General features: G+C 55.2%; 1 protein-coding gene across 3 annotated transcripts in view; it reads left to right on the top strand.

The window, feature by feature from the left end:
- Positions 1–4,460: 4,460 nt before the first annotated feature.
- Positions 4,461–13,659, top strand: part of ccdc102a (coiled-coil domain containing 102A) — a 778,838-nt gene continuing 769,639 nt past the window's right edge. For all 3 annotated transcript variants that reach the window (XM_085990896.1, XM_085990894.1, XM_085990895.1), the window contains exon 1: positions 4,461–5,134. In XM_085990896.1, coding sequence (XP_085847022.1) covers positions 4,538–5,134 — 597 coding nt within the window. In that variant the 5' untranslated portion in view covers positions 4,461–4,537. The remainder of the gene's footprint in view (positions 5,135–13,659) is intronic.

Genomic DNA, 13,659 nt, shown 5'->3' with positions numbered 1-13,659 from the left:
CCCCCCGTCACTCCTGCCCCCTCCCTTCCCCCCGTCTCCCCTCCCCCCGTCTCTCCTCCCCCCTCCCCTCCCCCCGTCTCTCCTCCCCCCTCCCCTCCCCCCCGCTCTCCTCACCCCCTCCACTCCCCCCCGTCTCTCCTCCCCCCTCCCCCTCCCCCCGTCTCTCCTCCCCCCTCCCCTCCCCCCGTCTCTCCTCCCCCTCCCTCCCCCCTCCCCTCCCCCCGTCTCTCCTCCCCCCTCCCCTCCCCCGTCTCTCCTCCCCCTCCCTCCCCCGTCCTCCTCCCCCTCCCCCCGTCTCTCCTCCCCCCTCCCCCGTCTCTCCTCCCCCCTCCCCCCGTCTCTCCTCCCCCCTCCCTCCCCCGTCTCTCCTCCCCCATCCCCTCCCCCGTCTCTCTCCTCCCCTCCCCTCCCCCCGTCCTCCCCTCCCTCCCCCGTCTCTCCTCCCCCCTCCCCTCCCCCCGTCTCTCCTCCCCCCTCCCCTCCCCCGTCTCTCCTCCCCCCTCACCTCCCCCCGTCTCTCCTCCCCCCCTCCCCCTCCCCCCCGTCTCTCCTCCCGCTCCCCCCGTCTCTCCCTCGCCCTCACCCCCCTCCCCTCGTCTCTCCTCCCCCCTTCCCCCCCCGTCTCTCCTCCCCCCGTCCTCTCCTCCCCCCCTCCCCCCCGTCTCTCCTCCCCCCGTCTCTCCTCCCCCCGTCCCCCTCCCCCCCTCCCCCGTTCTCCTCCCCCCTCCCCTCCCCGTCTCTCCTCCCCCCCTCCCCTCCCCCGCCTCTCCTCCCCCCTCCCCTCCCCCCCTCCTCTCCTCCCCCCCGTCTCTCCTCCCCCCTCCCCTCCCCCCCGTCTCCCCTCCCCCCCTCCCCTCCCCCCCCGTCTCTCCTCCCCCCTCCCCTCCCCCCCTCCCCCCCGTCTCTCCTCCCCCGTCTCTCCTCCCCCCCTCCCCTCCCCCCCCGTCTCCCCTCCCCCCTCCCCTCCCCCCGTCACTCCTGCCCCCTCCCCTCCCCCGTCTCTCCTCCCCCCTCCCCTCCCCCCCGTCTCTCCTCACCCCTCCCCTCCCCCGTCTCCTCCCTCCCCCCTCCCCTCCCCCCCGTCTCTCCTCCCCCCTCCCCTCCCCCCCGTTCTCTCCACCCCCCTCCCCTCCCCCCGTCTCTCCTCCCCCCTCCCCTCCCCCCCGTCTCTCCTCCCTCCCGTCTCCCCTCCCTCCCCCGTCTCTCCTCCCCCTCCCCTCCCCCGTCTCCCCTCCCCCTCCCCCCCCGTCTCTCCTCCCCCTCCTCCCCCCGTCTCTCCTCCCCCCTCCCCTCCCCCCGTCTCTCCTCCCCCCCCCTCCCCTCCCCCCCGTCTCTCCTCCCCCCCTCACCCCTCCCCCCCCGTCTCTCCTCCCCCTCCCCTCCCCCCGTCTCTCCTCCCCCATCCCCTCCCCCCGTCTCTCCTGCCCCCTCCCCTCCCCCCGTCTCCCCACCCCCCCGTCTCTCCTCTCCCCCTCCCCCTCCCCTCCCCCCCGTCTCTCCTCACCCCTCCCCTCCCCCGTCTCTCCTCCCCCCTCCCCTCCCCCCGTCTCCCCTCCCCCTCCCCTCCCCCCCGTCTCTCCCTCCCCCTCCCCACCTCCCTCCCCCCCGTCTCTCCTCCCCCCCTCCCCTCCCCCCCGTCTCTCCTCCCCCCCCCCCCGTCTCTCCTCCCCCCTCCCCCCGTCTCTCCTCCCCCCCTCCCCCTCCCCCCCCGTCTCTCCTCCCCCTCCCCTCCCCTCCCCCGTCTCTCCCTTCCTCCCCCCCGTCTCTCCTCCCCCCTCCCCTCCCCTCCCCCGTCACCTCTCCTCCCCCTCCCCTCCCCCCGTCTCTCCTCCCCCTCCCTCCCCCGTCTCTCCTCCCCCCTCCCCTCCCGTCTCTCCTCCCCCCTCCCCTCCCCCGTCTCTCCTCCCCCCTCCCCTCCCCGTCTCACCTCCCCCCCGTCTCCTCCCCTCCCCCTCCCCCCGTCTCTCCCCTCCCCCTCCCCCCCGTCTCTCCTCCCCTCCCCCGCCGCCATCTTTGTAAAGGCTGGTGGGGCGGCACGGAGCTCCGCGGAGCCGGCGCTGGGCTCGGGTGCTTTGTGGCCTGCGGCCGAACGGCGGCTGCGGAGCTCGGGCTGACCGGAGCGCTGCGCTCGGCTGGGCCATGTCAGTGCGGGTGCCCGAGGCCCCGGGGACTAGCCTCCAACCGCCGCCGGCAGCACAACTCTCAACACTGGCTGAGGGGAGAGGGTCTGCTGGCTCCCCCCTCCCTTTCCCCCCTCCTTCCCCCCCCTCCCTCCCCCACACCCCCGTTCCACCCCCCCTTCCCCCTTCCCACACACCCTTCTCTCCCCCTCTTCCCCTCCACACACCCCCTTCTCTCCCCCTCATCCCCTCCCCCACCCCCTTCTCTCCCCTCATCCCCCTCCCCCCACCCCCTTCTCTCCTCCTCTTCCCCCTCCCCCCATTTCCCCCACCCCTTTGCCCCCATTTCCCCCCACCCCTTTCTCTCCTTCCCTCTCTCTCTCCTTCCCTCTCCTCTGTCTCTCTCTCCTCTGTCTCTCTCTTCCCCCCAGTCGCTCTCTCTCTTCCCCCCAGTCGCTCTCTCTCCCCCCGTCTCTCGCTCTCTCTCTTCCCCCCAGTCGCTCTCTCTCTTCCCCCAGTCGCTCTCTCTCTTCCCCCCAGTCGCTCTCTCTCCTCCCCCAGTCGCTCTCTCTCTTCCCCCCAGTCGCTCTCTCTCTTCCCCCCCAGTCGCTCTCTCTCTTCCCCCCAGTCGCTCTCTCTCTTCCCCCCAGTCGCTCTCTCTCTTCCCCCCAGTCGCTCTCTCTCCTCCCCCCAGTCGCTCTCTCTCTTCCCCCCAGTCGCTCTCTCTCTCTCCCCCCCAGTCGCTCTCTCTCTCTCCCCCCAGTCTCTCTCTCTCTCTCCCCCCTAGTCTGAGTCTCTCTCCCCCCCCAGTCTGAGTCTCTCTCTCTCTCCAGTCTCTCTCTCTCCCCCAGTCTCTCTCTCTCTCCCCCCAGTCTCTCTCCCCCCCAGTCTCTCTCTCTCTCTCCCCCCAGTGTCTCTCTCCCCAGTCTCTCTCTCTCTCCCCCCCAGTCTCTCTCTCTCTCTCTGTCCCCCCAGTCTCTCTCTCTCTCCCCCCCAGTCTCTCTCTCTCCCTCCCCCCAGTCTCTCTCTCTCCCCCAGTCTCTCCTTCCACCTCTTTCTCTCCTTCCACCTCTCTCTCTCTCTCTCTCTCCTTCCCACACAGACAGACAGACACACAAACTCATTTATATATATAAAAATTATTTGTACTTTTTTCATAACAACATGCCCTCAAAAAACCCTTGGCACCGCCGGGCACTCCAGCTAGTATATATATATATCAAAGAAAGCAGTGGCCCACACTGTCTACCATCCTTCAGTCTGAAAAACAGCCATTTACCACAACTTGCTATTTCTGTCCTTAAGCCAATTCCTTATCCAAGCTGCCACTGACCCACCTATTCCATGACCCTCAATTTTGTTAACCAGCCTTCTATGTGGTACTTTGTCAAATGCCTTCCTAAAATCCATGTAGACAATATCCATTGCATTCCCTTCATCGATCCTCCCTGTTACTTCATTAAAAAATTCAATTAGATTAGTCAAACATGACCTGCCTTTTACAAATCCGTGTTGGCTCTCATTACTTAGCTTAAACCTCTCCAAGTGCCCATTAATTTTTTCCATGATTATTGTTTCTAAAACTTTACCCACCACATGATGTTAAACTGACTGGCCTGTAGTTAGTGATTGTCCTTACACCCTTTCTTGAACATCATTTCATGTTGTCCAGTTTCAGGGAGCTGTTCAGTTTGGATCACATTGGGTTATCACTGCTGTACCTCCAGCTGACTGTGCCCATTACCCTGTGTGCTTGATAGAGTTAGATGAGGAAAGATAGGAGGAGGCTCGAGTGGAGCATAAACGCTGGCTTGGACTGGTTGGGCCGAATGGCCTGTTTCTGTGCTGTATATCCTATGTAATCCTGTGCTCAATGCCCCTCACTCGAAGGTAAGTAGGAGAAAAGAAAGAAAGAACTTTTAAACATTTAAAGAGCACCTTTCACAACCCCAGGACATCCCAAAATGCTTCACAGCAAAAGAATTACTGGAATATTTGCAGCAATCTTCAATTCTTCACACACAAGGCTGTTGAGGCTGGGGGCCAACTGAAAATTTCAAAACACAGATTGATAGATTTTTGTTAGGTAAGGGTTACGAACCAAGGTGGCTAGATGGAGTTAAGATATAAATCAGCTATGATCTAATTGAATGATGGATCAAGCTGGAGGGGCTGAATGGCCATCTCCTGTTCCTATGTTCCATATTAGAACAGCTTGAATGCAACTCTCCATTGGGTTGTTCTACACAGTTGCCTGAGAAACAGCTCGTAGTGTTCAACAGTTAGTTGTTCCCTTTTCTGATGGTGCATTATTTAAATATGCCTGTTATTCTCTCTGTAGGTTGCCTGTGGGAATGGAATTCAGAAAGTAGCAGACTGCGATGCCTGGCTAAGAGCTGAAGCACTTTCCCCTTAAGATGAGCCAGAGTGGTGGGTCCCGGGTGGTGGAGACAGGACAGCCTAACAAGTCACCACTGCTGAGCAGTCACAGCCAGCAAAGCCTCAGCCTGCAGCCTGAAAGGATGTGCTCTCCGGAGACCATGCTGTCAGCTCCCAAGATGGGAGGGCAGAGTCCGAGTCTGCAGCTACCTCTGTGCATGGATGGCGACTGGGAGAGCCGGGAGGAGCTGCGTCTGCGGGAGCTGGAGGAGGCTCGAGCACGTGCAGCCCAGATGGAGAAGACCATGCGCTGGTGGTCGGACTGCACGGCCAACTGGCGGGAGAAGTGGAGCAAGGTGCGGGCGGAGAGGAACAAGTCCAGGGAGGAGGTGAGGCAGCTGAGACAGAAGCTGGAGGCGCTCACCAAAGAACTGACCACGGTGAAGCGTGAAAAGCAGGAACTGTCGAACGAAAGTGAGCAGCTGAGGCTGGAGGCCGAGCGGATAAAGAATGGTCAGCAAAATGAACAAACACTGGATAATAAATTGGTTTCCGAGAAGGAGAGCGAGAGTTTAAATGTTCCAGAGCAGGAACCAGTACGAGATATGGGGTCAGAAAAAACTTCAAAAAACAAGGTAAGCTTCTCAAAACATTTTAATGGTGCAGCTTGTGAAGACTTTCCAAGGGCTCTTCACTCGTGTGTCTGAAGTCTCCAGTGATATTGTGTTTACCCTTTTTATTCATTTAGCTGCCTCTACTGCTTCCCTCCCTTCCCCTAGCCCACCGCGCTAAATTTCCTGTAAGCCCTGAATTTGCATCTTTCTTTAGTTTCTCTCTTATCTCCCCTGATGCCCTCTCTGAGCTCATCTTGCCCATGAGACACACCTCCGGCTCCCTCGACCCTATTCAAATTAAACTGCTGACCACCCAACTTCCCTTCCTGGCCCCATGTTAGCTGACATTGTTAACGGTTCTCTGTCCTCAGGTACTGTCCCCCTCTCCCTCAAATCTGCCATCATCACCCCCTCCTCAAAAATCCAGCCTTGACCCCCTCTGTCCTTGCAACCTACTGCCCCGTCTCCAACCTCCCTTTCCTCTCCAAAATCCTTGAACGTGTTGTCGCCTCCCAAATCCGTGCCCATCTTTCCCGCAATTCCATGTTTGAATCCCTCCAATCAGGTTTCCGCCTCTGCCACAGTACTGAAACGGCTCTCATCAAAGTCACAAATGACATCCTTTGTGACTGACAAAGGTAAACTATCGCTCCTCGTCCTTCTCAATCTGTCTGCAGCTTCTGACACGGTTCACCGCTCCATCCTCCTCCAACGCCTCACTGTCATCCAGCTGCACTCACCTGGTTCCATTCTTATCTATCTAATCGTAGCCAGAGAATCACCTGCAATGGTTTCTCTTCCCACTCCCGCATCGTTATCTCTGGTCCCTCCTATCTCTCATCAACATGCTGCCCCTTGGCAACAACATGCAAAAACATGACACCCAGCTCTACCTCACTACCACCTCTCTCCACCCCTCCCCAGCCTGATTTGTCACACTGCTTGTCTGACATCCAATATTGGATGAGCAGAAATCTCTTCCACTTAAATATTGGGAAGACCGAAGCCATTAACTTTGGTTCCCACCACAAACTCCGTTCCTGAGCCACCGTCTCCATGCCTCTCTCTGGTCTGAGGCTGAACCAGACTGTTCGCAGTCTTGGCGTCCTATTAGACCCAGAGCTGAGCTTCTGACCACATATCCGCTCCATCACTAAGACCGCCTACTCCCACCTCCGTAACTTCGCCCGTCTCTGCCCCTGAAACCCTCATCCATGTTACCTCCAGACTTGACTCTTCCAGCGCTCGCCTGGCTGGCCTCCCATTTTCCACCCTTTGTAAAGTTCAGCTCATCCAAAACTAGATGCCCGTATCCTAACTCGCGCCAAGTCCCATTCACCCATCACCCCTGTGCTCACTGACCTACCTTGGCCCCCGGTCCACCAACTCCTCAGTTTTAAAATTCTTATCCTTATGTTCGAATCCCTGCAGGGCCTCACCCCTCCCTATCTCGGTAACCTCCTCCAGCACTACAACCCTCTAAGATCTCTGCACTCTTCCAATTCTGGCCTCTTGTGTATCCCCCACTTCCTTTACCCCACCATTGGCGGCTATGCCTTCAGCTGCCTGGGCTCTAAGCTCTGGAATTCCTTCCCTAAACCTCCACCTCCCTCCTCCTTTAAGATACTCCTTAAAACCTACCTCTTTGACCAAGCTTTTGGTCATTTGTCCTAATATCTCCTTACATGGCTTGGTGTCAAATTGTGTTTGATCATTCCTATGAAGCGCTTTGGGGCGTTTTACTAGGTTAAAGGCGCTGTATAATACAGGTGGTTGTGATCGGGAATGGACAAAGGTCAGTATTTTGTTACCAGAAATCCAGAGCTGAAGCTCCCCCTTGTGCCTCACGGAAGAACTACAACACCTGGTGTGTTACTGAGCGAGGCAGGTCTGGATTGCGTTGAGGTAGGTGATGTCAGTCTGGTCAGCAATCTCGTTATTTCAATTGGCCTCGGGTTAGGGATGGTGAAAAAAGCTTCCAGGTTTGCTACTCCTAACTGACTGCTGCTGGAAAGGTCACGTGTGTGGATAATGGGGAAGAGGTGACTGGGTCTTGGCTGTGATGTCATGATGGCCTGTTAGATATCCAGTCCAGGCCTATGGTGCAGGCTGAAGCACAGAGAATGGCCACTTAGGTGAGGTAAGAGAACTGTCAGCACTTGTCAAACTGGTGAGAGTCAACAGCTCCGAGAGAGAGGGGAGGCGGGAGGGGGCGGGGGAGGGAGAGATTAAGATGCAGCATTAATGAAAGCATTGTACAAATAGTTAAATGTTGATTACAGCTTATAAAATACTGACTATCTTTCCTGCGTTAGTTCCTGCCTTCTGTCACAACAAATCCTTTCCCTCTTCCACTTGTATCGTGAAACGTTATGAAATCCCAAATACAAAAAGGTGGAATTTGGTGACACCATGTGGCTATAGAGAGTATTACAATACAGAATTACAGATAACATCTTCAAGGAAAAGTCCAGCATCAAATGAGTACATTCACCCAATCACAGCTCATCCTACTCAGACATGACTTCTCTTTCAGAGTCCATCTCTCTAGTACTCTAACTCCGAGTCCACCTCTCTACCATCACAGAAGCCAGTCTTCAGCCAATTCGATTCACTCCACGTCATATCAAGAAATGGCTGAGCGCACTGGATACAACAAAGTCTATGGGCCCCGACAATATCCCGGCTGTCGTGTTGAAGACCTGTGCTCCAGAACTAGCTGCGCCGCTAGCCAAGCTGTTCCAGTACAGCTACAACACTGGCATCTATCCGACAATGTAGAAAACTGCCCAGGTATGTCCTGTCCACAAAAAGGAGGACAAATCCAATCCGGCCAATTCCCACCCCATCAGTCTACTCTCAACCATCAGCTAAGTGATGGAAGCTGTCATTGACAGTGCTATCAAGCGGCACTTACTCACCAATAACCTGCTCACTGATGCCCAGTTTGGGTTCCACCAGCACCACTTGGCTCCAGACCTCACTACAGCCTTGGTCCAAACATGGACAAAAGAGCTGAATTCCAGAGGTGAGGTGAGAGTGACTGCCCTTGACATCAAGGCAGCATTTGACCAAGTGTGGCAGCAGGGAGCCCTAGTGAAAAAAACTGAAGTTAATGGGAATCAGGGGGAAAATGCTCCACTGGCTGGAGTCATACCTAGCACAAAGTAAGATGGTTGTGGTGGTTGGAGGCCAATCATCACAGCCCCAGGACATCGCTGCAGGAGTTCCTCAGGGCAGTGTCCTAGGCCCAACCATCTTTAGCTGCTTCATCAATGACCTTCTCTCTAACATAGTGTCAGAAATGGGGATGTTCACTGATGACTGCAGTGTTCAGTGCCATTCACAACTCCTCAGATAATGAAGCAGTCCATGCCCGCATGCAGCAAACCTGGCCGACTTTCAGGCTTGGGCAGGTAACCTTCGTGCCACACAAGTGCCAGGCACTGGCTATCTCCAACAAGCGAGAGTCTAACCACCGCCCCTTGACATTCAACAGCATTACCATCGCCGAATCCCCCACCATCATCAATATTCTGGGGGTCACCATTAACCAGAAACTTAACTGGACCAGCCACATAAATACTGTGGCAACAAGAGCAGGTCAGAGGCTAGGTATTCTGCGGCGAGTGTCTCACCTCCTGACTCCCCAAAGCTTTCCACCATCTACAAGGCACAAGTCAGGAGTGTGATGGAATACTCTTCATTTGCCTGGATGAGTGCAGCTCCAACAGCACTCGAGAAGCTTGACAAAGCTTGATTGGCACTCCATCCGCCACCTTAAACATTCACTCCCTCCACCACCGGCATACCGTGGCTGCAGTGTGTACTAGCTACAAGATGCACTGCAGCAATTCGCCAAGGCTTCTTCGGCAGCACCTCCCAAACCCGCGACCTCTTCCACCTAGAAGGACAAGGGCAGCAGGCGCATGGGAACACCACCAGCTCCAAGTTCCCTTTCAAGTCACACGCCATCCTGACTTGGAAATATATCGCCGATCCTTCATCATCGCTGGGTCAAAATCCTGGAACTCCCTCCCTAACAGCACTGTGGGAGTACCTTCAGCACACAGACTGCAGCGGTTCAAGAAGGCGGCTCACCGCCACCTTCTCAAGGGCAATTAGGAATGGGCAATAAATGCCAGCCTAAAAAATTTATGTTGCCCAACTCACCTGGCACAATATTCAAACATTTACCATTCTTTGTTAAGAAATTCTTTTGTTCCTCATTGCTTTCTATAGTTCTGTGAAAATTAATTGACTTCTGATGCATCAGAATTTTCTAACATAAGCTTTGTAGTACATGTTTGTATGAACCATGGTTGTGTGTGTGATTCTCAAATAGCAAGGGGGGGTGGGTGTACTGTGGGATGTTAGAGAGAAGGATTGTGCTCAGCTATCGCACCAGGTCCCCGGAACAGCTGAGTTACCTGCTGACATTCGCTGCTTTGACTCCTGCACGATAAAGGCCCACTGGGTTGAGGTAGCAAAAGAACTGGACCCCAGCCAGCCTCCGCACCCACGGGAGAGAATAGTTCATTATTCGGAAGTCTTTGGTTCTGTCACAAAGTATTCTTGTGGGAAAACAATGAGGAAAAGATGACTGACGTGAATATTTTCAGAAATCAAGATATTGCCGCAGCACCTGCAAAGGTATTCTTTCATAATGTTGCTAAATCATAAGTGTGTCTGTTGAATTTGTAAAGGGCCCTTGTGTTGTGGACGTATTGATGGAATACAGTGCAGGTTACACAGTGAAAGGTTCCCTGCCTTCCCACTGCAACTATAAAACAGGCCCAGGGAGCCTGCTGTTTACCCATCTGCCTGTGGGCATCAACCAGCCCCCCAGTAACATCACCACATTTCACCTTATCAGTTAGGTTCAGACCAAGTTCTTCCAGTACCTGAGATACGATAGCATCGCTCTCTTCCTCGTCATCTTCATCACCCATGGCCAGACTTCACCGCTTGGAAGCATAGCCACCTGCTCCATCCCAGACTCGCTTTACTTCCTCGTGTTTTCTTGTGTCTGTGACAAGAGATGGCACCTCACTAATTTTAAATCACCTTAGAATCATAGAATGATACAGCACAGGAGGAGGCCATTTAGCCCATCGTGCCTGTGCCGGCTCTTTGGTAGAGTTATCCAATTAATCCCACTCCCCTGTTCTTTCCCTATAGCCCTGTCATTTTTTATCCCCTAAATGTATTTATCCAATTCCCTTTTGAATGTTACTATTGAATCAGTTTGCACCACCCTTTCAGGCAGCGCGTTCCAGATCACAACAACTCGCTGTGTAAACAATGTTTCCTAAGGCCGCCTGTGGTTCTTCTGCCAATCACCTTAAACCCATGTCCTCTGGTTACTGCCCATTCTGCCACTGGAAACAGTTTCCCTTCATTTACGAAGCCATTCATGATTCTGAACACTTCAATTAAATCTCCTCTTAACCATCTCTGCTCCAAGGAGAACAACCCCAGCTTCTCTAGTCTAGCCACATAATAACTGAAGTCCCTCATCCCTGGAACCATTTTTGTAAATCTCCTCTCCACCCTCTCTAAGGCCTTCACATCCTTCCTAAAGTGTGGTGCCCAGAACTGGACACAATAGTCTAGCTGAGGCCTAACCAGTGATTTATAAAGGTTTAGCATAACGTCCTTGCTTTTGAACCTCTATTTATAAAGCCAAGAATCCCATATGCTTTTTAACAGCATGCTCAACTTGTCCTGCCACCTTCAAAGATTTGTGCATCTATGTTCCTGCACCCTTTAGTTTATATATCACTTCACACTTCTCTGCGTTAAATTTCATCTGCCATGTGTCTGCCCATTTCACCAGTCTGTCTATGTCCTCCTGAAGTCTGTTACTATCCTCCTCATTGTTAACTACATTTCTGAGTTTTGTATCATCTGCAAACTTTGAAATGATGCCCTGTATACCAGGTCATTAATATATCTCAAAAAGAGCAGACTACTCCTGTGGAAGAAAGTCACATCGGATTAGGGGAAAGAAGAATTAACGACCTTTCTGAAGTACTCGATGTCAGCCTTGGCTCATTGGTAGCACTCTCTCGTCTCTAGAATCATAAAGGTTGTGGGTTCAAGCCGTCCTCCTCAGACTTGAGCATAAAATCTAGGCTGACTCTCCAGTGCAGTGCTGAGGGAGTGCTGCACTGTCAGGGTGCCGTCTTTCGGATGAGACATTAAACTGAGGCCCCATCTGCTCTCTCAGGTGGACGTAAAAGATCCCATGGCACTATTTCGAAGAGCAGGGAGTTCTCCCCGGTGTCCTGAGGCCAATATTTATCCCTCAATCAACATCACTAAACAGATTATCTGGTCATTATCACATTGCTGTTCGTGGGATCCTGCTGTGCGCAAATTGACCGCCGTGTTTCCCACAGTACAACAGTGCCTACACTTCAAAAGTACTTCATTGGCTGTAGAGCGCTTTGGGACATCCTGAGGTTGTGAAAGACGCTATATAAATAAGAGATCTTGGAGTACAAATACACAAACCACTAAAAGTTGCGCCACAGGGTAGCAAGGCCATAAAAAAAGCAAACCAAGCACTGGGGTTTATTTCTAGAGGGATAGAATTGAAAAGTAGGGAAGTTATGCTAAACTTGTATCGAACCCTGGTTAGACCACACTTGGAGTGCTGTGTGCAGTTCTGGTTGCCATATAATAAGGATATAGAGGCACTGGAGAGGATGCAGAGAAGATTTACAAGGATGATACCAGAAATGTGAGGTTATACCTATCAGGAAAGGATGAACAGGCTGGGTCTCTTTTCTCTCGAAAAGAGAAGGCTGAGAGGTGACCTACTAGAGATCTTTAAAATTATGAAAGGTTTTGATAGAGTGGATACAGATAGAATGTTTCCACTTGTGGGGAAACATAGAAATATAGAAGATAGGAGCAAGAATAGGCCATTTGGCCCCTCGAGCCTGTTCCACCATTTAATGAGATCATGGCTGATCATCCAAATTCAGTACCCTGTCCCTGCCTTCTCCCCATATCCCTTTAGCCTTAAGAAATATATCTAACTCCTTCTTGAATATATTTAATGAATTGGCTTCTGTGGTAGAGAATGCCACAGGTTCACCACTCTCTGGGTGAAGAAATTCCTCCCTTTTTGAAGAACAAAACTAGACGTCATCAATATAAGATAGTCACCAAGAAATCCAATAGGGAATTCAGAAGAAACTTCTGTGGTGAGAATGTGGAACTCGCTACCACAGGGAGTGGTTGAGGTGAATAGTATAGATGCATTTAAGGGGAGGCTAGACAAGCATATGAGGGAGAAGGGAATAGGGGTTATGCTGAAAGAGTTAGATGAGGAAAGAGAGGAGGAGGCTCGTGTGGAGCATAAACACCGGCATGGACTGGTTGGGCCAAAAGGCCTGTTTCTGTGCCGTATATCCTCTGTAATCCTTTATTCTTTACTGCACATAAACCGTTGTGTGAAAAACCACATAATGGCGGATGGTGGAGGGAGTGACGAACGGGAGAGTGACGGGCGGGGGAGGGAGTGACGAACGGGAGAGTGACGGGCGGGGGAGGGAGTGACGAACGGGAGAGTGACGGGCGGGGGAGGGAGTGACGAACGGGAGAGTGACGGGCGGGGGAGGGAGTGACGAACGGGAGAGTGACGGGCGGGGGAGGGAGAGTGACGGGCGGGGGAGGGAGTGACGAACGGGAGAGTGACGGGCGGGGGAGGGAGAGTGACGGGCGGGGGAGGGAGTGACGGGCGGGGGAGGGAGTGATGGGCGGGGGAGGGAGAGTGACGGGCGGGGGAGAGAGTGACGGGCGGGGGAGAGAGTGACGGGCGGGGGAGGGAGAGTGACGGGCGGGGGAGGGAGAGTGACGGGCGGGGGAGGGAGAGTGACGGGCGGGGGAGAGAGTGACGGGCGGGGGAGAGAGTGACGGGCGGGGGAGAGAGTGACGGGCGGGGGAGAGAGTGACGGGCGGGGGAGGGAGAGTGACGGGCGGGGGAGTGAGTGACGGGCGGGGGAGGGAGTGACGGGCGGGGGAGGGAGAGTGACGGGCGGGGGAGGGAGTGACGGGCGGGGGAGGGAGAGTGACGGGCGGGGGAGGGAGTGACGGGCGGGGGAGTGAGTGACGGGCGGGGGAGGGAGAGTGACGGGCGGGGGAGGGAGAGTGACGGGCGGGGGAGGGAGAGTGACGGGCGGGGGAGGGAGTGACGGGCGGGGGAGGGAGAGTGACGGGCGGGGGAGGGAGAGTGACGGGCGGGGGAGGGAGTGACGGGCGGGGGAGGGAGAGTGACGGGCGGGGGAGTGAGTGACGGGCGGGGGAGGGAGAGTGACGGGCGGGGGAGAGAGTGACGGGCGGGGGAGGGAGAGTGACGGGCGGGGGAGAGAGTGACGGGCGGGGGAGAGAGTGACGGGCGGGGGAGGGAGAGTGACGGGCGGGGGAGGGAGAGTGACGGGCGGGGGAGGGAGAGTGACGGGCGGGGGAGGGAGAGTGACGGGCGGGGGAGAGAGTGACGGGCGGGGGAGGGAGAGTGACGGGCGGGGGAGAGA

This window comes from Somniosus microcephalus, chromosome 6 (genome assembly GCF_052327205.1).
Source record: "Somniosus microcephalus isolate GS21.2 chromosome 6, FLI_Smic_1.0, whole genome shotgun sequence".
In the NCBI taxonomy this organism is placed as follows: domain Eukaryota; kingdom Metazoa; phylum Chordata; class Chondrichthyes; order Squaliformes; family Somniosidae; genus Somniosus; species Somniosus microcephalus.
This window is presented reverse-complemented; position numbering and strand designations above follow the sequence as displayed.